This window comes from Candida theae, assembly GCF_024610275.1.
Source record: "Candida theae strain CBS 12239 chromosome Unknown scaffold32, whole genome shotgun sequence".
NCBI classification, from domain to species: domain Eukaryota; kingdom Fungi; phylum Ascomycota; class Pichiomycetes; order Serinales; family Debaryomycetaceae; genus Lodderomyces; species Lodderomyces theae.
This window is the reverse complement of record NW_026261367.1, coordinates 1-21,864: the sequence shown is the minus strand read 5'-3', so window position 1 is coordinate 21,864 and position 21,864 is coordinate 1. Positions and strand designations below refer to the sequence as shown.

At 40.6% G+C, this 21,864-nt stretch overlaps 8 protein-coding genes across 8 annotated transcripts; 3 read left to right on the top strand and 5 right to left on the bottom strand. All coding sequences in view use genetic code 12, as the record gives it.

The window, feature by feature from the left end:
* Positions 1–28: 28 nt before the first annotated feature.
* Positions 29–724, bottom strand: KGF57_001112 (uncharacterized protein; the record flags this gene model as incomplete). Its single annotated transcript, XM_051750285.1, has 1 exon — positions 29–724. One exon carries the CDS (start codon positions 722–724, stop codon positions 29–31), a length of 696 nt encoding a protein of 231 aa, XP_051610350.1.
* A 438-nt stretch (positions 725–1,162) lies between these two features.
* On the top strand, positions 1,163–2,452 carry KGF57_001111 (tRNA-5-taurinomethyluridine 2-sulfurtransferase; the record flags this gene model as incomplete). Its single annotated transcript, XM_051750284.1, has 1 exon — positions 1,163–2,452. The coding sequence occupies one exon, from the start codon at positions 1,163–1,165 to the stop codon at positions 2,450–2,452; it is 1,290 nt and encodes a 429-aa protein (XP_051610349.1).
* A 260-nt stretch (positions 2,453–2,712) lies between these two features.
* On the top strand, positions 2,713–3,594 carry KGF57_001110 (RNA-binding family protein; the record flags this gene model as incomplete). Its single annotated transcript, XM_051750283.1, has 1 exon — positions 2,713–3,594. The coding sequence occupies one exon, from the start codon at positions 2,713–2,715 to the stop codon at positions 3,592–3,594; it is 882 nt and encodes a 293-aa protein (XP_051610348.1).
* An 893-nt stretch (positions 3,595–4,487) lies between these two features.
* Positions 4,488–7,049, bottom strand: RIM101 (alkaline-responsive transcriptional regulator; the record flags this gene model as incomplete). The annotated part of the gene is made up of 1 exon (XM_051750281.1): positions 4,488–7,049. The coding sequence occupies one exon, from the start codon at positions 7,047–7,049 to the stop codon at positions 4,488–4,490; it is 2,562 nt and encodes an 853-aa protein (XP_051610347.1).
* A 2,297-nt stretch (positions 7,050–9,346) lies between these two features.
* KGF57_001108 (uncharacterized protein) lies at positions 9,347–10,216 on the bottom strand (the record flags this gene model as incomplete). Its single annotated transcript, XM_051750280.1, has 1 exon — positions 9,347–10,216. The coding sequence occupies one exon, from the start codon at positions 10,214–10,216 to the stop codon at positions 9,347–9,349; it is 870 nt and encodes a 289-aa protein (XP_051610346.1).
* A 560-nt stretch (positions 10,217–10,776) lies between these two features.
* On the top strand, positions 10,777–11,313 carry KGF57_001107 (type 1 protein phosphatase-activating protein YPI1; the record flags this gene model as incomplete). The annotated part of the gene is made up of 1 exon (XM_051750279.1): positions 10,777–11,313. One exon carries the CDS (start codon positions 10,777–10,779, stop codon positions 11,311–11,313), a length of 537 nt encoding a protein of 178 aa, XP_051610345.1.
* A 615-nt stretch (positions 11,314–11,928) lies between these two features.
* WSC4 (Wsc4p) lies at positions 11,929–13,587 on the bottom strand (the record flags this gene model as incomplete). Its single annotated transcript, XM_051750278.1, has 1 exon — positions 11,929–13,587. The coding sequence occupies one exon, from the start codon at positions 13,585–13,587 to the stop codon at positions 11,929–11,931; it is 1,659 nt and encodes a 552-aa protein (XP_051610344.1).
* A 3,774-nt stretch (positions 13,588–17,361) lies between these two features.
* KGF57_001105 (MLH3) lies at positions 17,362–21,207 on the bottom strand (the record flags this gene model as incomplete). The annotated part of the gene is made up of 2 exons (XM_051750277.1): positions 17,362–18,617; positions 19,260–21,207. Coding segments are annotated over 2 exons (3,204 nt in total), but the record flags the coding sequence as incomplete, so codon positions are not given.
* Between the last annotated feature and the right edge of the window lie 657 nt (positions 21,208–21,864).

The window sequence follows — 21,864 nt, the reverse complement described above, 5'->3', positions numbered from 1 at the left end:
TTTTTGCATATAGAGAAGGGATAGCATATTATGTTTCTTTATACACATAGTACCCAGGCTTGGTCTCGGCACTGATCTTGATAGATTCAATAATGTTTTCCCCAACGCTCAATGTAGCTTCAACTACATCACCATCAACAATTGGACCAACACCTTTAGGTGTTCCCGTCAAGATCAAGTCGCCCTTTTCCAAAGTCATAATGTTTGACATGTAACTCAAGATCTTGTGTATTGGGAATATCATCAAATCAGACCGATCCTTCTGTTTAACGTCGCCATTGATGGTCAATTTCAACTCCACATCATATGGATCAGGTATCTTTTCCTTTGGAATGAAACCTGACACTGGCAAAAAGGTATCAAATCCTTTCCCAATCGACCAAGGCAACCCCTTTTTCTTTGCTTCATCTTGCACATTTCTTGCAGTCATATCAATTGTCAATGCATATCCTTCAATACTATCGAGTGCATCCTGGGCCGAGAATGTATCTGGCAAATTCTTCAACTCACGATTCAAAGTGAATGCCAATTCAACTTCATGGTGGACAACCGTACCTTTTGGAATTAAAAATGGGCCTGCGTTTGGCTTCAACACGGCTGAAGAAGGTTTGAGGAAAAAGAATGGCTGTTGGGGTTTAGCACTGTTCAATTCCTTGATATGGGCAGCATAATTACGGCCGATACAGAGTATCTTTCTAGCGTTGTCGATATACTTCAATGACATACTGTTAGTGTGAGCTTGGAGATGTATAGCAGGAGGTTTTAATGTTTTCGTCGAGGAATGGTTTTCGGGGACTTCATAATTTTTCGGAGATCTTTCAACTCTTTATTGAGTGGAGGTGCAAAAAAAAAGAAAATTTTAAAATTTTCTTCCCCCACACCCGTGTGGCTTACTGCGTAGGCGACTACGGCGATTTACTGAAATGAGAGGATATACTAGAGCACCAGGACAAGTCAGCGTTTACCGCCAGCGTAGTGAGAAAACAGTGCGCTTGTGCGTCACGGGCGTCGTACGCGATGAATCTCGATGCTTTAATGGATCGGACCCATTTCCACACGACAGCTACCACACAAATCAGTTTTGAAAAATTTAAGCGCATCCATCTCTCTCCGTCGCTCAAATGGGTAGAAAGCGAAGCTGACTATACCATACCCGCCACACATGGCACGAGCAGCTTTAAAATTACTACGAATAGTACAGGCTCGAAAACATAGCACGTATTCACACCCAGCACCATTCTATCCCAAGTTCAACACACACGCTTTGCCATATGATCCTCAAGAGCCGAGAAACCTTCTTCCGTGCGAGCAAAACTACATTCAACCGCAACCAAAACTTAATGACAATATAATAGTGGCGATGTCTTCTGGAGTCGACTCTTCAGTGTGCGCCGCTCTATACTCCAAGTACCCGAATGTTAAAGGGATATACATGTCAAACTGGTCTCAAACTGCCACATGCACTGAGCGAGAGTGGAAAGATGTCAAACAAGTGTGCCATAAGTTGGGCATACCATGTGAACGAGTTAACTTTGAGTCCGACTATTGGAACAATGTTTTTGCTCCCATGGTTGAGAAATATCGTGCTGGTTTAACTCCAAACCCCGATGTCGGGTGTAACAAATATGTTAAATTTGGTAAATTGGCTCATTATTTGAATGACAAGTATGGCGATGGCTGGTGGTTAGTCACGGGCCACTATGCGCGTGTGATGCAAAATGCCGCTGGCGAGTACCATCTACTTCGCGGGTTGAGTACTCGTAAAGATCAGTCATATTATCTTTCCTCGATCCCGTCAAACATCCTCAGCAAAGTGATTCTTCCAATGGGCCACTATTTAAAATCTGAAACGAGGGAAATTGCCAAGCAATTTGATCTTCACGTAAAGAACAAACCGGATTCACAAGGACTTTGTTTTGTCAATCCCAACCAATCAAATTTCCGAGATTTTCTCAATGAGTATATCGAACCTAATCCCGGTGACATTGTGACTGAGGATGGCAAAGTATGGGGTCATCATCAGGGGCTATGGCATGCTACAATTGGGCAGAAATCAAGTGTGTCGATGCCCCAGGGTGATCCAAATTACAAGGGTGTATGGTTTGTTGCTGAAAAGAATATTGACAAGAATCAATTGATTATAGTTAGGGGCCATGATAATCCAAAGCTATACAAGTCAAGGGTTGTTGTTAGTGATATTGATTGGGTTTATGATGTAGCGAAAGTTATGGCACTTGATGCCAATGAGGTTGAATTTCAACAACACTCGTTGTCGACACCTACAAGAGTAAAACTGTGGAATTTGAACAGTGATAGTGTTGGAAAGTTGGAATTGGAGTTGGAGTTGGAGTTGATTGACAGTGTGAGGGCTTTAGCACCTGGACAAGCTGGGGTTCTTTACCATGGTAAGCAAGTTTTAGGCGGTGGGGTAATTTCAAAAACGGATACGTAGTGGACAGTTTACAATTTGTATATATATAAGTATGGAAGTTTCCATTTGTCACCTTGGCTTTCTTTGAGCAAAATGGATCCATTGAAGTGTGGGTAGTCTGAAGTTGAAAATGGTTGGAGTTCCCCTAACTACTTCGAGAAATGCATGTACCTGGCACAAAAAAAAAGTGAGACACGTTTTTGTCTTTAGATGGAGAAAGATGAAGACGAAAAGTTTTCCTCATCACACATCACGTCTCTTTTTCAACTCAATAACCAATCATGGATCAAGCCCCAACTAAACAGTTATTCATCAGACCCGTCAGAGACGACGTGACCGAAGACATTGTCACCGACTTCTTCTCGTCCGCAGCACCGGTCACTGGCGTGCGTCTTTTGGAAGGGTACGCTTTTGTTTCATTTGAAAATGAAGAAGATGCCGGTAAGGCGTTGGACAAATTTGCTGGCGCTGATTTCAGAGGTGAGCAATTACTCGTTGAGTTTGCTAAGGAAAGAAGAGAGGATAACCGAGGCAAGTACAGATTGAAGCTCACTGGGTTGCCAGAAGGCACAGCATGGCAAGATGTTAAAGATTTCGTTAGAGACAAGACTGGCTCTGAGCCTACTTTTGCCAAAGTTTTCAGAGAGTATGACTCTGGTGAAACTGTCGGTAACTTGGAGTTTGAAACGGGTGAGGATTTGGAAAAGGCGATTCCGTTGTTGGATAAATCGAATTATGGTGATGTTACAATTGGGGCCGAGGAAGATACTTCGCCATATGTGCCACCACCAAGAAGAGGAGGATTCAGAGGAGGCAGAGGAGGATTTAGAGGAGGAAGAGGTGGATTTGATCGTGGATACGGTGGCGGTGGATTCAGAGGAGGAAGAGGTGGATTTGATCGTGGATACGGTGGCGGTGGATTCAGAGGAGGAAGAGGTGGATTTGATCGTGGATACGGAGACAGAGACGGATTCAGAGGAGGTAGAGGTGGATACGGAGACAGAGACGGATTCAGAGGAGGTAGAGGTGGATACGGAGACAGAGACGGATTCAGAGGAGGTAGAGGTGGATACGGAGACAGAGACGGATTCAGAGGTGGTAGAGGTGGATACGGTGACAGACAAGGATCATACAATAGAGAAAGGTCACCAACCAGATTCTAAGGTAATCTTTTCCCTTTTCTTTGTTTCGTTAGTGGATTCATCGTGTTGTTTGGCACTTTGAGTGTGATTCAGTGTGCGTTTTTATTTTTTATTTTTAACCAGATTTGTGTGTATTTTGTATTGTGGGATAAACAAGAATGATGTGAGGACAGTATAGAAGGAGACGATTTGTTTTCGTGGATCTGTTGTTTTCAAAGAGCAAGGATGTTATGTTTTATTCTTTAGAATCAGTCAGTAAAGCGATAGGATTTTATGAGGTAACGAGGAGAGCCAGGTCTTTTGCCAACGACCTCACTTCTATTCAAAAGGTGTATCGTGTCTGTTTGTTCTTTGTGCCAGATTTCAGCCGAATAAGCTAACGAAGTTAAGCTCTTTCAATGGAGATTTGAGGTTGTACTAACCGCATCTACATCTAGGTTATTTGAAGTGCATTTGAATGATATAAGCGGACATGTTAAGGAAAATGGTCAATGAGGCTTTCACAATCAAGTTGCGAAAATCTATTGATTGTTTTTCTATCTCGTCTTGTATCATTCATAAACACATGCATCAACCAGAGTTAAGTCGAAATATAACAGGATAACAAATGTAGTATATTGTACATGGTATAAACCTAAAAACAAAGAAGAAAAAAAAACACACACTAATAAAGGAAAGTCATTGTTAAAGAAGATTTAGAATGGAAATACATCATAATTTGAAATAAAGAACAAAAATCAACTACCCACCGACAAAAAACAAACATCACATTTAGCAGCAACAAAGTGTAAAATTCACGACACAGCATCACACACACCCCACAAACTAACGAACTAAAGTTGAAAAAAACATTCACGACATCAAGTCATTTCCCCCGGGATATAAACAAACTAATTATAAAAAGCGTTGGGAATTTAGAAAGCGGTAATAGTGGGATACAACTTGTTTCCATCATAGATCGAGTCACTGTTCAATTCATCATCTTGCTTCGTCTCGTTCCCTTGCTGCTGTTGTTGCTGCTGCTGTTGGTCCTTGATTTGTTGCTTCAACACTTCGACAACATGGTGAATCAAAGCTCTGTGTCTTGCGACATCCTTGAGATTGTATCCATCCACAACCACAGCTTCTTCATCTTGCTCCACTTGCTTATGGTCTCCGCCATTCAAGTCCAACTTGTCAAACAAGGAATCAATTTCTTCGTCATCCTCAGAGTACTCATCAGAAGACACCTCACTAGAATCATCTTCATCATAGTCTTCTTCGTCTTCTTCATCCTCCTCCTTGTCCATCTTCTGACCTGCTTTTTGATAAATGGAAACACCATTAAACTCCAAGCCATTGACATGTGCTTGCTGCTGTCCATAAGACAAGTTGTAGCCCACAGGCCTGTTGATTTGTGGGTAAGATGACAAGTAACCAGTCGGGGCTGCTGACGACGCAGATGCAGCAGTGGTGCCACCTCCCATCAACACGTGGTCCTTGGATCCATGTGACGTTGATGATGTTGTTGTTTTGGTTGATGGCAATACTGGCAATGCAGGGTAAATGTGGGACGACGTACTGTGAGAATTGGTAGTGGCGTTACTGCTGCTGCTACTGCCAACTGATTGACTTCCATGAGAAGGAGCATGTGCATGGGTATGACTGTGAGTGTGATGTTGTTGTTGCTGTTGATATTGTGAAGACAAGTTATGATATTGCATGTCGATAGAGTTTGACAACGAGTTGAAAAACTTTTCAGCTTCGTATATGTTGCTGTTGTTTGCTGTGTGGGTATACGATGGATGTGAATGTTGATGTTGATGTTGCTGGTGTTGTTGGTGTTGTGACTGTTCTTGTTGTACACTGCCATGAGGTGTGTGGTGTAATTGGTCATCCAAATGGTTCAATCTGTTGAACATGTCAATATTGTATTCCGAATTTGGCTTCATTCTCTTTGCATCAGAGTACTGACCATGTCCTTGTTGTTGTTGCAGCTGGTGCGTGTATCCACCATTGTTTCCATTTGGATGAACTTGTTGGAAATTGAAGTCATTCAATATACTATTCACAACATACATGTTGTGTTGTGAGTTATTTTCAAATCTTCTCTTTCTTGATTCTTCATCGTATCCATTAGTTGCAGTACCAGCACCCATGGCAGTGGCATAATAAGGTAAATCACCGTTTGCTTTATTCAACTTCAACTGTTGTTTAGCTTCTCTTTGCTGTTGCTTCAACAATTGTCTCTGAGCCTTCTTCAACTTCTTTGGGTGATCATCGGCATGAATCTTGGAATGCTTCTTCAAATCTTGTGGTCTCTTGAATGATTTAGGACACAAGTCACAATGGAACGGTTTCAATGGGACATGAACACGTAAATGAGAAGTAATGTGGTCTCTCTTAACGGTGGTAGTTCCACATTTTTCCCAATAACAAGTCAAGCTCAAGTTATTTGACGACTTTCTACCGACATGGTCATCACATAAATGGTCATACAATGCTTCAGGAGCATCAAATACGATACCACAGTCGCCCCATAAACATTTGAATGGACCACGTAAATCAGCCTCTGTAATCTTCTTGTAAGTCTTTTTGGTTGGTTTAGATGTTGAGTAAGCGTTGAAAGTAGAACCCATCTTTGCAGAATCATTGCTCAATTGTGATGATACTCCTGCTTGTAAAGTAGAACCTCCATTATTCAAATAAGTAGGGTGATAGTGGTGTTCAACAGTAGACAAGTCTTGGTAAGCGCCGATTGGATGGAATTGTTGAGCTGGATGTTGGTGCTGTTGTTGTTGCTGTTGCTGTTGCTGTTGTTGGTGGTAAAAAGCATGGCTGTTGTAAAGTGGGTTCAAACTTGGGTGCAATTGTGTTGGTTGATGAGGCATGACTGAAGTCATTGATAAACCACCGGAGGCAGTAGTTGTAGTGGAAGCAGTTGCAGGGGCAGTTGCAGGGGCAGGGGCAGCAGGGGCAGCAGGGGCAGCAGCAGTGGAGGTGGACACAGAAGCCGTACCATTTGCCAAAGCTGAGGAAATATGATTATTAGTAGATACTACTGGTACTGTAGCATTTACTTCTGCACTAGTAACATCCAATACAGCATCTGCGTGGACATTGGCACCTGAAATTGTAGTTGGTTGTTGTTGCTGTTGCCTACTCCTCTTTACATCAACATCCATTGGTGAGTTAGCCAAAGAGTGTGAAGTGAAGGAAGAATGAGGCGATCCGTTGACATGATTAGTTCTTGGTGAATGTGATGAAGTTATTGAAGAAGGAGATGTGACATTTTCCATATCCAAGTCTGCAGATGGTGACTTCTTAGTGGTGATGCTGTTTCCACGAGACAGTTGTTGGGATTGTTGCTGTTGCTGTTGTTGCTGTTGTTGTTGTTGAGGAGGAGTTTTATCTGATACTCCATTACTGCTGTTGTCGTTGATGATGTTATAGCTGTCTGCATTCAAGTATGATACAGGATGTACGTTGTAATTCATTATGTATGTAAATGTGTGTCTTGTAGTTTGTAGATATCACTGTTGTTATTGTTGATGTCGTTATAGAAAGTAAAAGAAAGTCTGATACTAAGTGAAACAGTGGAATAGCGCAAAAAAAAAAAAAAAGTGGAATGGTTATTATATATATATATATATATATATGCATTTAACGATATTCTTTGTTTGTGTTTCTCTTACTCTCTCTCTCTTTCTCTCTCTCTCATGAAATTTACTCTTTACTTTATTTTACTTTATTTTAGTCTTTATTGTTTTAACTACAACTTGCGTAGACTGGTTCACCTTCAACTGTGCCTACGCAGGATATTGCCATTGGTGTATTGTATCTGAGCTTAGTCTGTTAGTCCCTAATTAAGTAATTACACACGCGTAGGCACACGTGGACTCAATCCCCACTCTATCTCTCCCTTCCCCTGTAAGTCAAATATACTTCCAGTAGTGTACTACTGCTCAATGCCAAGAGAAAAAGAACAAAATAAAAAAAATATAAATCATTTGGTGTGAATTTCTTTTTTTCTTTTTTTCTTTTTTTTTTTTCTTGTCATTTCTAAAGACATGTAATTTTTCTTAGCACTCTCTTTAACAACAATCATTAGAATAGCTTAGTGGGCTGTGTTGTGCTAGAGCAAGGAATAGAAGCAGTGACCACCTCATCACTTTATTGGCTCGAATGTTTTCTTCCAGTTTAACTAGACTTGTATTTCAACAACATTGTCCCCCATTACCTTGAATTGCGCTCTCTCTCTCATTTTGTTTATCGCAAATTTAAAAATGATTGTGTGTGTGTGGGTGTGTGTGTCGGTCGTAATTCTTTCTGTTTGTAACGTGGTCCTTATTTTTTTTTGGTACATTATACACTACTTCATACACACCTTTACATCAATAGACAAGAAAAACTTTTGTAAAGGTGTGTTTTTATTTTTTTATCTTTATTTTTTATCTTTATGCAGGCTTTTAAGTTCCGCATAACGACATCCATTTTGGCATGTGTGAGTGTTTCACTGGAGTAGAGCAAAGGGTGCTTGAAATATAGACTGTACAAACCAAATATCTGTTCGACTTGACTACGTATGAGTATCGATTGTTGCGAGTCTGTTATCCAATAGTTGTCGCGGAAATTCTATTCCAAGCATACTTTAAACTTTTTCTGGAACTGCATCTCTCAGGCAGCACCCGAATGTAAGGTTTCTTAATTAAGACAATTTTGACAAATTGAAGATTTACTGTTTATGACAGACCATATTTCATGATTGAATTCCCGCCCACCCCCTATTCAGTCTCACTCACTTGGCCACACCTTTTATATAGTGACATCATTTTTTAGTCCAAACTCAATTTATTAATTTTTTGTATTCATACGGAGAAAAAGAGAGATAACTGACAGATTAGCGTCACTACAGTTTGTGTTTGTGCTGCAACTCGTGCAAACACTAAACTTTTTTCTCTGTTTCGCTTAACGCGGGGTGGAGTGGGGTGGGGTGGTATAGTGTGGTGTGCAAAACACGCCGCCGTTCTTTCTTTACCTCAACGCCAACTGAAACGTCTTCTTTCTGTCTCTTCATTCACGATTATATATGTCAACAACCCTTCTTTCTCCATCGTTCTCAAACTGCTGCTTCTGTTCCAAAATTTTGCTCCTTAGAGACAATAATGTTATCAAACACCATAATAATTTTCAAGCACCATTGGTCTGGCATTTTTGTTTTGTTTGGTCTTTTTTTCTTGGTGTTTCTTTTACCCTCTGTTTACCCTACCTTGCACTTAAGGTTATTCTCTTTTGAATTCATACAAATCTCACTCTCCTCTCTTTTTATCCCTTCCTTTATTTTCGAATTTTGCTTCGATTTGTTGAGTTTATTTTGCTCGGTGTCGAATCCTCAAAATCGTTTTGTGTTTTGACTACTTGCTTTCGATATTCTTGGCTTATCAATCTCCAATGTTGTTAATCTCTGTAAGCTGTAATGCAATGATTAGGGGAGGGAGGGGGTGAACAGATTTGTGAAGTATGCTGTCCGCGCTGATGTGACTGAGGTGGCTAATGCTTTTTGCACTTCGCTCTTTATCTCCTTCTTTAGATTGCCTGATTTGTTTGTGAAGTATGCTGCAACAATCAATGTGATTCTGCACGATTATGTCTTAATAAGGTGCCGCCTATACAGATACGAAGAAAAACAGCCCCTAGATTTCGCCGTATGACATCATATTCAGTTAAAATTGAAGGCTCACAGAAGTTCTTCACAAGAGATGCCCATGTATAGATACTAAATTAGAGTCCTTGTTCATCCTACCAAAACTATGCAAAGAATAAACAAATACACCTTTCCAAGGGCGCAAAATTTGTTCCACGTGTAATTTGCCTCTGACCTCAATGCTTCACCATTGTCATCATCAACAACACCGTCGTGATTATCTTTGTTGTCACCCACTTCTGACCAAGAGTGTTGTTTCTTCAGCTTAAACTTATTCTTTTCCTTTACCAACTCCATTTCAGCGGACAGTTCACGTTCTGCTTGAGCAATACCAACAACACCATCATAGCTGTACAACCAAACGCAAGAAGATCCATTTCCAGTAGTGCCAAATGTACCATTACCAATTCTGCAAATACTGTCCATCCGAACATCAACAACTGCTCGACTATTTCCCAACTGTAGGCCCGGATCAACACCTGCGTGTACACCAGCACAAGCACCTCCACCACCAACATTGTGCGACAACATTGAAAACTTCTTTTTCCTGGTCTTCCCAGCTCTGTTGGCCCAGCCTCCCCATCCATCATCATCATCCGACGAGTCATCATCGGAACTTGATTCCCACATGGTTGAGTGCCCATCGCCAATGGATTTTTCAAGGTAGACTCCAGCGTTGATTTGCCATCCGGATGAGGCACTCTCTCGCTCTAATTTGGTTCCTTGGATAGTTGCAAATAATGCGCTGTTGTTATTGTTGTTGTTGTTGTTGTTGTTGTTACCATTTTCGGTATTGTTGAAGCTCTTGAGTAAAATCGGAAGTGACGTTGATGAGTTGTGAGTTGTTGTTACCTTATCCAAGCCTTGTCCGTTGTTGTTGTTTATCATGGGTGACCCTGAGACGGCAGTTATGATGATTGGCAACGCCAATAGTATCCAGTTGATTGTGAGCTGATGCATTGGGGACATGGGACAGTTTTTGAAAGCCACAATCAACAGTGGCGAAATGAAAATTGATTTTGGTAATCTTTCTGTATGTGGGTACTTGTAAACTAGTGTTTACCTTCTTGGGTATGTCCGTGGGTTGAATAAATATGGTGGTATTTTTTTTTAGTATGCTGCAAAATTTGAAACGGTTTTGATTTCGTAGGAAAAGCTTTACACGCAAGACATCCAGTAAGCGTAAAATTATATACCTCCTTGACCGGCAAAATATCTTCTGAGGGTACGACTGAGTTAAGAACGGTGTATGAGCTACTTCGAATCCATGAACAAATTACTTCAGCTATTAGAGTTTATATTTCAAACTATTGTACGTACTTTAAAGTATGAAGTCACGTGGCCACTCACCACAGTGGTGAAGCCTCTTAGCAAATAAAGAGAGAAATGGCTGACAAAATCGAAAAAATGATATGATAAACTTAACTACACATATAACTAACACAGACTCCCCAGTACAGCTCATTTTCAGTGTCCACATATAGCTGCCATTTTATACACACACATTTATAGACTACGTCATGCTGGATTTACGCGAGTTAGGAACCGGGTCGCGGACACAGGTCATTGAGCCAACAAACAATGTCCTTCGGTTACGTCCTACTGAAGAGAGAGAAGAGCAACCACACTCACAGCAACATCGCAGCGAAGATGACGGTCCGACGTCCGTCCTACAAACCCTGAAGACGAAAACGAAGACAAAATCTAAACAAAAGAAACCACGAGTGCGGTGGACGCAAGATGTCGTTGATAACGAACACATGAATAAGAAAAAGACAAAGATATGTTGTATATTCCATCCGCAGCGGTCGTTTGATGAGGAAGAGGCGCATGATCACGAACATGATCATGGTGGACATGGGTGTCCTAGCTCCAGCTCAGATTCAAGTAGTGATGAGAGTGATGCTAGCGATGGCGAGAGTGGTGCTGGTGGTGCTGGTGGTGCTGGAGGAGGGAACGGCAAGAGCAAGAATGGTGGCGGTGGTGGTAATGTCAATGCGTACGAGTATCAACCCAAGTATGAGAACCGGTCGAAGTTGCCTTCTAATCCCAGTTAACGATGGAATTTCGATGCTTGGACAGGTGGATTATTTCTTTTGTTGGGCACGGGAATGGGTAATGGGGTCTCTACTTAAAATTAGCCAGAGCAATGTATGCACATTTCGGTCCGTTGAGAATGCAGGAGAACCTCACCGCCTTGGAGGGGGGGGGATGATATAGCAGCTAAAGTAACGTATAGAGAATAAATTAACGAGGGCTAATGTAGTTTGTTGATAGTTGACAAATATTAGGACTTTTACCGAGTTATAAAGGAAAACTACTATTAGAAAGGATAAATTATGTAGATTATATAAAAATGAAAATGGGGAATTGAAACGGATAAAGGGCTGTAAAACCAAACATCAACGAGTGAGCTGTAAAAAATGTGGGAAATGTCTGTGTTTGTAAATGAATGACTGGATCTATAAGCAAATGAATGTGAAATCGACTTTCATGTCGTACAAAAAGCAACGTGAATGAAATGAATGAATAAACAGGTAATGACAGGATGTTGGAGTACAAAAGTTAGCAGACTGCAGTGGGATGATGGAAGAGCTGCTGTGCCGCCGTTTTCATATCCAAGATTGGTCCCCACACACGGACACACACACACACACATAACGATGCTTTGATTAATCTGGATTCGCAATCTTCAAAGTAGCACCACCATTATGATCATTCACGTCATCTAGCGATTGACTAAACATAGGTTGGTGATTATAATGTTCATGGATTGGAAACATAATGATATCCCCATTCTCATCCGATGACTCTCCTTCAGCACCACCGTTACCATTGCCTCCTCCGCCAAAACCTCGCAACAACTTCTTCCTGGACAAGTTCCGGTTTATGCCTGAGCCGCCACTCGATCCGTAATCGTTATTGTAGTAGTAGTTGCTATTAGCGTTGGCTTTGTCCTTTTCAGCCTGGTTCGAGCCGGCAGCATTACCGCCCATAAATAGAGAAAATAGAGTCTTTGTGGAGTTATCTCGCTTCAATGATGAGAATGATGATTGTTTGCTATGACGGTATTCTGGAGGTGGGGGAGGGATAGGATAGCTGTTATTGTGTCCATGATGGTGATGATGTTGATTGTGGTGGGACTTGTTGTAAGCGACAACTTTTTCATGGGCTTCTGCGTCATCGTAGTCATCAAAGTCCAGTGAGTATCGATTCTCTTCGTCTGATGTGTCGCGGTCGCCTCCTGCACCTCCTGCTGCGCCGGAGCGTCTGCGGGAGCAGCAACAACAACAGTAGAGTATTGCGGAGACTATGCCGAGGACAACGACGCCCACTGCTGTGAATGTTCCTGCAACTTTACCAGCGTCTGAAAAGAATGCGTTCTTGTTTTCATTATTGGTGGCGGCGGCTGCAGATGATGACGAAGATGTAGTGTCGGGTGCAGTGGGTGAGGCTGTGGATGATGAAGGGTCAGCTTCATTTGGTGATGCTAATGAAGCGGTGGCGGCTGCACCTGCTGCGCCAAGAGAATCTGTGTTTGTTGATGGAGATACAGACAGGTCGTCTGTGGTGACAGTTGTGGTTTCTTCAACGTTGCTAGATTGAACCGATGTTGAATTTGCCGTTTGGGTGACATACATTGTGCTCACTTGCTGATGAGATTGTGTGCCGTTGACTGTAACCACGGAAAACACGGTTGACGCTTCAACTTGGGTTGATACTAGGACAACGGTGGATGAAACCACATGTGGTGAAGAAGAAGAAGATGATGATGATGACGTGCTTGTGCTTGAGCTCAGGGTTGTTGATGGTGATGGGGTCACGGTGTAGTATTCAGTCACCCTGACTACATCGTTTGACAGGTGGACTTCTGTGACTTGAGTTGTACGGGTAACCATTGTTGTTTGCTGTGATGTAGCAAGGGAGGACGAGCTGGAGGAGGAGGAGGTAGTTGGACTAGATTGGGTTGATGAAGACGAGCTAGTTTGAATAGAACTGCTTGAGGTTGAGCTAGATGAAGTAGTTGTTGTCGAACTAAACTTGCTGCTCGATGAAGAGCTACTTGTTGTTTCAGTTTCTGTGCCAGTTTCAGTTTTAGTTGCACTCGATGTACCACCCACAGTGGCACTAGGTTCACCAAAAACCACATATCCAAAATGATCCTCATCTCCACACTTTTCCTCGGGATATCCTGGACATGCGGTGTCGCAATTGGACAAATCCACTTGATCCTGAGGCACGTCGTTGCTGCAATAACAGTCAAATCGAGACAATATGGCAACGGCGAACCCCAGTTTTTGACATTGCGTCTGACAGTACCCGTTTGACATGTATTGGTTGGATACTGAGTTTGAGCCGAGGTTTTGGGGTGAGCAATAAGTTAGTGATAGTGAAAGACATGGTGTTGTAAGGAGTGACAATAGTAGGAAGAACGTAATTGGAAGATTTGTGGAAAACGAGGTCGACTTGCTGATATCGAGGATCATCAGGTGATGATGATGACGATGATGACGATGATGGTGTTGTTGTGGTGGTGGTTGTAAATTGTGGTCAAGGTTTTCCTCGGAATGCAGCAAGATGAGATGAAATTTCTCGAGGCCAAAGCAACTTTAGACCGAGACCCTGTTCCGTTAAAGATATATGATGAAGTCTGTAATTTTAAGATTGAACCGAGGGGGGGGGGGGTGTTGCTAGTGAGTGGATCTTGAGTGTGCTTTCACCACTCTGTTTCTGCTCTTCAACGAATTGAGGTTGTTCTATGGTGGTGGAAGGGAAAAAATGCAAAAAAAAAAAAAAAAATCAAGAGGAATACAAATATGACAAAAGGAAAAAAAAGAAGTAGCAGAGTGGGATGAGTTTATAGCTTTATTATTCCTCGTAAATAAAGTCAAATGCAAAGTGGTTTGTGGTTGTAGTAGTAGTTGTAGTAGTAGTAGTTGTTGTTGTTGTTGTTGTTTTTTTTTGCTATATGAAAATGTAAGAATCAATGAATTGTTTTTAATCCCTTGTTTTTGCCTAGTTTTCACTTATTGAGATTGTTATTGATTAAAAAAAAATGAGATTTGTTGTTTATGTAATTGTGCTGCTTATTGTACTACTTACATAATATTATGGTACCTTTGTGTAATTATTTATCTTTTATTTTTCTATTTTTCTATTTTTAATTCTTTCATTTAAAATTTTGGTTTTGTGTTCTTTGTTTATTGTTGTTTATTGTTGTTACTTTTGCTGCTTTTTTCCCTTTGCTTTCAAAATCTCTCTCTCTGTCTTCTCAGTAGCAACAACAACAACAACAACAACAACAACAACAACAACAACAACAAACCCTTTGATTGTGGAAAGCTTATAATTTTTTATTGTAACTGCATTAACAGTAACAATTAACAAAAAAAATATTATATAACCTAGTTTATTTTGCTATGAAATTCACTCTCAGTGGGTATTTCCGCTACTCGGATTTAACACAATTGTGGTGCTTTTCCTCAGTCAATACAACCTTATTTAGCAAAATTATGTATAACATACTCACCCCTACATACCACTAGCACATTTACATATTCGTCTTTTATTCCACAGCAACTCTTGTATACTAGACAAAGGATAAAAAAGGAAGGATAAGTCTTGCTCCTTTATCTTTCCACTTCGCTCTAACTCCTTCGGCTTGAAAGATTATTGTGTTTTTTGTGTCCAATGCGATATGTGGCGGGGGATCATCCTCCTTGTCTGTGCATAGAGTGTTGTGCGTATATGTTCATACGTTTCTTCCAACAATAAAATTTTTTTTTCCCCTTTCCCCTTCCCCCTTCGATTTAGGAATGGAAATATCCGCAAATGGAAATCTCCTTCATTGTACATTGATTATAGTCTGTTAGAGAAAAACGGAGTATATCTTGTTGGTATTAGTCAGCTATGGATTCAGTTGAACAACTTGGGGGAAGTCTCTTTTTCGAAAGAAGTAGTTTTATTCTCCTCAGACACACGTGCCCTGTGGAACGGGGTTGGGTGATTTAAGGTACGCAGATCTCTGCGATATGAAGAATACTAAACAAGAGTGATACGAGAATTCACTTTAATGCAAGAGCAGAGTAATGTAAGGTGGTGCAAGGAGTTTTTCTGTAGTATCCCTTTAGCTTGCGAGATCTTTCCTCCCCATACCCGTTTTTTCTCTTCTCTTATCTGCCGACTAGTCCGTTATTTTGAAACCATCAACAGAGAATGCAGTCTGAGTACAAGGGATAAATGATGAATGTATAATTAGCCACGAGAACGGTTAAGGTTTGTTGTCGTATTAGAAGGAGGGAGGAGAATGTACCGAGTGTGGCTTCATTTTCAATTATGTTGCCGTTTATGGCTTATTCCCCATAACATCCGTTGTGTAATCTAGTAGCCTACACTCCTTGTCTCATTTGCCTCACTCGTTGCTCCTTTGTCCACCAGTCGTAGTGGTATATTCTACATAAAAACAATGTCTCTTTGTTGATCGTTTTCGTTCTTAGGTGTGGCCATTTAAGAAGTTGCGCAGTGTACACAAAACATTCCACAATAAAAACATGTTATTATTTATCTTCTCTTGAATCTCATTAACATTCTCAAACCCTTCCGCTCCTCGAACATCCGAAACATCCACAGCGTATCTGTATATCTCAGAAACAGGGAAATGGGGCTTATATCTTTGGCAGTTTTGTATGTAAAATGAAATTAACTGAGCTACTTTATCAAATAATCAAGCAACTACTGCCTAGAGTAGTTACAATTCAGTCACCGTATATCGCCACTAAACCTCGATATATCGAGCTAAAGTTTAATCGCGGAGTTCCTGGGATTGCGCAAAAAGGAGGCATTTGTGTAAAGAGTAGTGCTATATAATATCCACAATCAAAAGCAAGAAGCGGTTTATTGATTATAACTTTAAATTTCACATTTCAATTTTTCTTTGTGGAGATTTTACTTTGTGTAGAGATAGACTAGGACATAGCTTATTGACCAATCTTTTCTCCAATTTTTTAAAGTTTGCTGCTCATTTCACTAGGCGATGTATTAGATCTTGCTTGTTAAAAAAATGAGCTAGAAACGACGGCACAAGGGGGGAAAGAATGGGAATAGACTAACTTGGGATTGAGGTAGTTGTTCATTTTGGGTTTTGTTCTGAAATGGAAGATTCGGAATTAATATGTATCACAAAACAAGACCACACTAGTTATTTCGTATTCTTGAGAGTGACTTTCTTGCTGCTCGTAACCGTAACCATTACCATATTTATAATCGTAGTTTTCTTCAATTGTTCACATTCCTTCCCGATATGGGCTACCAACAGTCAATCAGCAATGCCTTTTCCATCACAACTGATTTATTATAACTGACCTCCTGCGTATTGTGCACATGTACGATAAGTATTGCAAACGAAATTCGGGTGATGGTGGTGTATTTGTCTATCTCTGTTTATCTATTTTCTTTTTTTTGTGGCTTATTGTAAAAATGATGTAATTACTCAATTTGGAAGTAGCTTTGCCAATTGTAGAAAATGTGCAAATTACAGAAACAACACAACAGTTGTAACCTGGTGTAACCTGGTGTAAACAAAAGCCGATGCTGGTGTAGTCTGTCCAGAGTTAGATAGTTTGCAGGTTTGTAGATCAACAAGGGATGCACCCGTTGAGATACAACATCAGTCTTCCTACTAAAATTATTGTACAATGTAGTCTTAGGGATGTATGACATTCAGCAAACATATCTGAATTTCAAAAGCACCTTGGGTAATCACGGCCAAATTTTCAAATGCTTATCTTTGCGGAAACTCGAGGAAAGAATGCCAGCGCAAAGTCATATGAAAGACACATGAAATTCGGATGCTAATGTACTTTGTGTTCAACATTTTTCAGGAGTTATATATATCCGTAGACTATAAAAAAACTTATGCAATTGTTGCATGTAGCTTAAAAGTCTCGGAGCCTGGATAAGCACTAAGTTGCTCAAATGCGATATCAGCAACTGCAATGTTTGTAACATTTTTGTTCAACTTTTGCAACAAAATAAATGGAAATTTTACAAATCTCTTATAAATTCTATCCATAATATAACATACCGGTACCTTTCTATTTATCTCTCTATTTACAAGCTTCTAAATCTCTAATCATTTTTCTATACATTGCATTAGGTATAGGAACATTCTCATGATCCATCTCTTCAAGAAACTGATGTTTCAAATACGGCGACGCCACAATATCATATATCCGCGACCACGTCGTCAAATTGATCTCGACACCAGCATCATTGGCCAAATGCAAGTACTTGAGAGCCAACAGTAATGAATTGGCGCGGTTTCGGATCCGCGATTGTTGCCGCACAACGCCGAGCATGACGTTGATGGTTTGCGTGTCGATTGCAAAGCCGTCGCGGTTCATATGCACTATTAGTGCGCGGGCGAGGTAGGATTGGTTCTTGGTCACGCCAAAGTAGTGCATGAGATGGTTGTATGATGTGGTTGATCGGAATTGTTTCATGTTGGTGTTTGACAATCTGTGTGAGTCGAGGAGGATCTGGGGTATTAGTCCCGAGAGACATGAGGCGTTTTGGGAGTGGTGGGTGATGTGCGCCAAGTCGTGGATGTATTTGGTGAAGGTGGGGGGTGTTAGTGGTTGGGGCAAATTGGGGAGCGGTCCGTAATTGTGGGTGTGTTTAGTTGATGGATGGTATAGTTGTTGATGGGATGATTCTTGCGACAAGATGTGTTGTTTGTAGGTTTCATTGTGGATGTTTTTCAAATGGGGCGGTGTAATTTCGACCAAGTATCGCATCATCTTGTGGAATATTTGTCGGTTTTCAAAGTAGACTTGTAGTTGATCTTGAGCTTTTGTCGATTTGCGCTTGGCCCAATTGCGTGTGGCTTCTTCAACGTTGTATTTGATAGAGCTGTTGGCATTGGATATGACTTGGTCTTGTTGGGGTTGATCCACCTTGACTCCTTGTTGCTGTTGTTGTTGCTGTTGTTGCTGTTGTTGTTGCTGTTGTTGTTGCTGTTGTTGTTGTTGCTGTTGGTGGTGGTGATTATTGAACGTTTTCAAGTTAGGCATATCTAGTGGTTCGAGAAACTCTCGGAATAGTTGTTGATATGGTATACTTCTGTAGGTGATGGGATATGGAATCGAATGAGGATCATTGTTGAATATAATCGTACGTTTGCTTGCATTTGCAAATGATGATGATGATGAAATGGGTGTGGGTGCTGGTGTAATCTTGCTGACCGAGGCCGTACCGCTATTCGGTTGTGGTGGGTATGATATTCTCGGTCGTAGAGCATGGTCAGGGACAGATTTAGTTAGTCGAAGTATCGTTTCCTTCAATGCATTCATATCATTTCGATCTGTTGATTTGGAAGTAAAACCTGGCGATTTTCCGAATTTTTCATTATGCGTGCATAATATCAACCGAAGAGAAGAAGCCAAAAAAAAAAAAAAAAGATAAAAAAAAAAAATTGGGCCATCATTAATCATCATCCTCATCATTACCAAACATTAATCATCACTGCCTATTAGTGTCTTCTCCACATAACATTACACTTTCAAGTAGCAAGTCATGGCATCACCACAAAGAGAAGGGTTTTCGATCCCCACTTCGATATCACATGCCGCATCGGCGCAAATCACCAACAAGTCGCTTGGTGTCAAGTACAACTGTGCGCAGTGTGCCGCTTCTTTCTCGTTGGGAAAGAATGATGCTATTAGATGTAAAGAATGTGGGCATCGTGTTATCTATAAGGCTAGGACGAGAAGGATGGTGCAGTTTGAAGCTAGGTAGGTGAATGGAGAAGGACATGGAGCAGGACATGGAGAAGGACATGGAGAAGGACATGGAGATGGGACGGGAACCAGGAAATTTGCCACCATGCGTGTGTGAAAATTAGACAGGTTCCTTCATTTGATAACGTTGTATATCTATATATAAAGTTAACAGAAGTTGGTGAATTTTTGAAAAGTAATAAATACAAGTGATTGGTATTAGCTACGTAGATCAAGTAGAGGTACTATAGATGGCCTGCCATGAGCACACTGGAATGGTAATCGACATTGGCTCAAATTATCAACCAACTGTTGCATATCTTGCATTGATAGTACATCACCAAACATGATTGCCGATCGACAAGCTCGTGAGTTGATTATATGGATGATGAATTGGGGTAAATGATGCAAAATTTCAAACCAATCTGAGTTAGAATGGTGATGGAGTTGACTCTTGATGTTGTTTTGTAAATCATGACAATGTTGCATCATGATGCTTTTGCAAAATAAAGCCTCGTTGGCAAGGTTGATAAGTAGTTCCGGGAGGTTGGTAATTATCAAATCGTGAATTCGATTTTCATCTTCAAAGTGAAATAGTATACCCAACATTGCAAAAGTTTTTGAATATTGTTGCAATAATAGATATTCACTTGATGTAACTTGTATTCGTAATGGTTGGGAGAGCCGGAGGTTGCGAGGCATGTTTGATACAAACTCTTGAAACAACTTTTCGACTTGGACTCGTTCGTCAGCTGCGTGTTGGTCCAAAACGACAAGTTTATTGTTGATTAGTAAAAGAATAAACTTGTTGTCAATTTGTTTAATGATTCGATAAGTTGTGAGATGCATCTTGTCGAATTGAACATTTTCATGACTGGGTTGCAAACAGCAGGTATTGTGACATGTATAAAAAAGGTGATTAGATTTGTTTATAGTTGGTGTTGTTTCTTTGGAGGTGCTTGGTGGTTGTAAATGTGGCTTAACATGATTGGATTTCCCACAAAGAACCATGCCTTCAATTTCTCTATCGTTGGGGCTGCCCCATCGAACGTTTGTATTTAGGATGAATTTATCAGTTTTGCTTCTCTTGGGACTTGGCAGAAGTGTGAATTCACGCTCATTTGCCAAGAGTTTCGGCACACCGTCTTCGCCACCCGCACTGCCCGCACTGCCCACACTTGGTCCTCCCTGACCCATACGTACAAACTTTATGAAAATCCGCTTCAACACGTCGCAAATGACCAGCCACGAGTAGGAGTTTTCATTCACTTGTTTATCACAAGTGATTGATATCAAGAATGTTGGATGCTTGTGTATCATTTTGCGTCTTGGACTTGGATCTTGTTTACCAAAATCTTCAAATATGTCTTGAAATGTACAAACATCCGCTCGTGGTAGAGTCATGAGTTTGTTATTTATGAACACATACTGATGTGATTTGGAAGGTATTGTTTGTAAGCCAATGATACCATCCGCTTGATAATTTTGAAATGTAGCTTTAATTGGTTTGAAATCGACATTGATATCGAAGAAATCACGCATCAATTTGACATCTGTCAACGTACATGTTGTTAGAATTTTCTCAAATTTGGATTTTTGCAGGTTGTACAATTGAAAATCGACATGGACTTGTGGCTTTCTAAATAACGCTTTGAATAATGCCAACTTGACCTCATTTATGATTTTGTAAAGTGGACTCGATTTGAGTTGTGCTTGTCTCACTGGTAAGTTACTATAAATGTTTGACATGGAGTAAATTGTGCCGCATTTGCCCATAGGCTCCGGCTTGTAGTAACTCTTTGTTCCATCGGTATTGCTATTGTATAGTTGTGCAATGCAACTTTTTCCAGCAGTGAGTGTGATTTTGTACGGACATTGAAACTCGTTGGATTTGGAAATGACACTAATGTTGGACACTACTTCGAGGCCACCAAACATTCCCGTGGTGGAGCTTGCAAGCTTTTCCAACTCTTGAGGTGTATGTCCCACATCATCACTCTGGACAAATATTGCCACAGACTGCAAGTCCAATTTGATGGAGATTGCCGTTGCATTCAACTCGAGACATTTGTGTAAAATAGTTTCCACTATGGAGTCGATTGTATTAAAGTGGAGGTGGTACTTGATTTGACTGATTACTGAGTCGTCAAGTTTCCGCACTCTCATAACTTGTTCCTATGTCATTGTCACGGATTCTGGTCTGCTCTGGAAGGCTCTAGAATGGTTCACTATTTGATTACGACTTCTCAAGCCTGCACGGTAGCTAGAGTCAAGCGAGAAGGTCACGTGTAAAGTCCGAAAAAAAAAAAAAAACTGTGTTAAAAATGCGACAATTCAAAAAATACAATAATAATGTGTATATGTGTATATGTGTTGTAACAAAGGAAGGTCATTCGATGGAAATAAATCGAATATTCCACACACACACACACACACACACACATCTTTCTTACTGTAATTTAATATGCAGTATATACACAATATATACACACTAACACTAACACTAACACTAACACTATAATAGTTGCAGCCATATATATCCCTTTTATTGCTATTTTTCCATCTTTGCCGTGGAATGATTGTATATATAAATATCAATTGACATTTCCCTTTTCAAACTTTTGACATTTGATTCCTTCCTCTTCCTCTTTCTTTTTCCCATCACATCACATCACATCACATCACTGACCTCAATTGATTAAACATACATCCCTGCTAATATGTCTAAAGCTGTTGGTATTGATTTAGGTACTACTTACTCTTGTGTTGCTCATTTTGCAAACGACAGAGTTGAAATCATTGCAAACGACCAAGGTAACAGAACCACTCCAT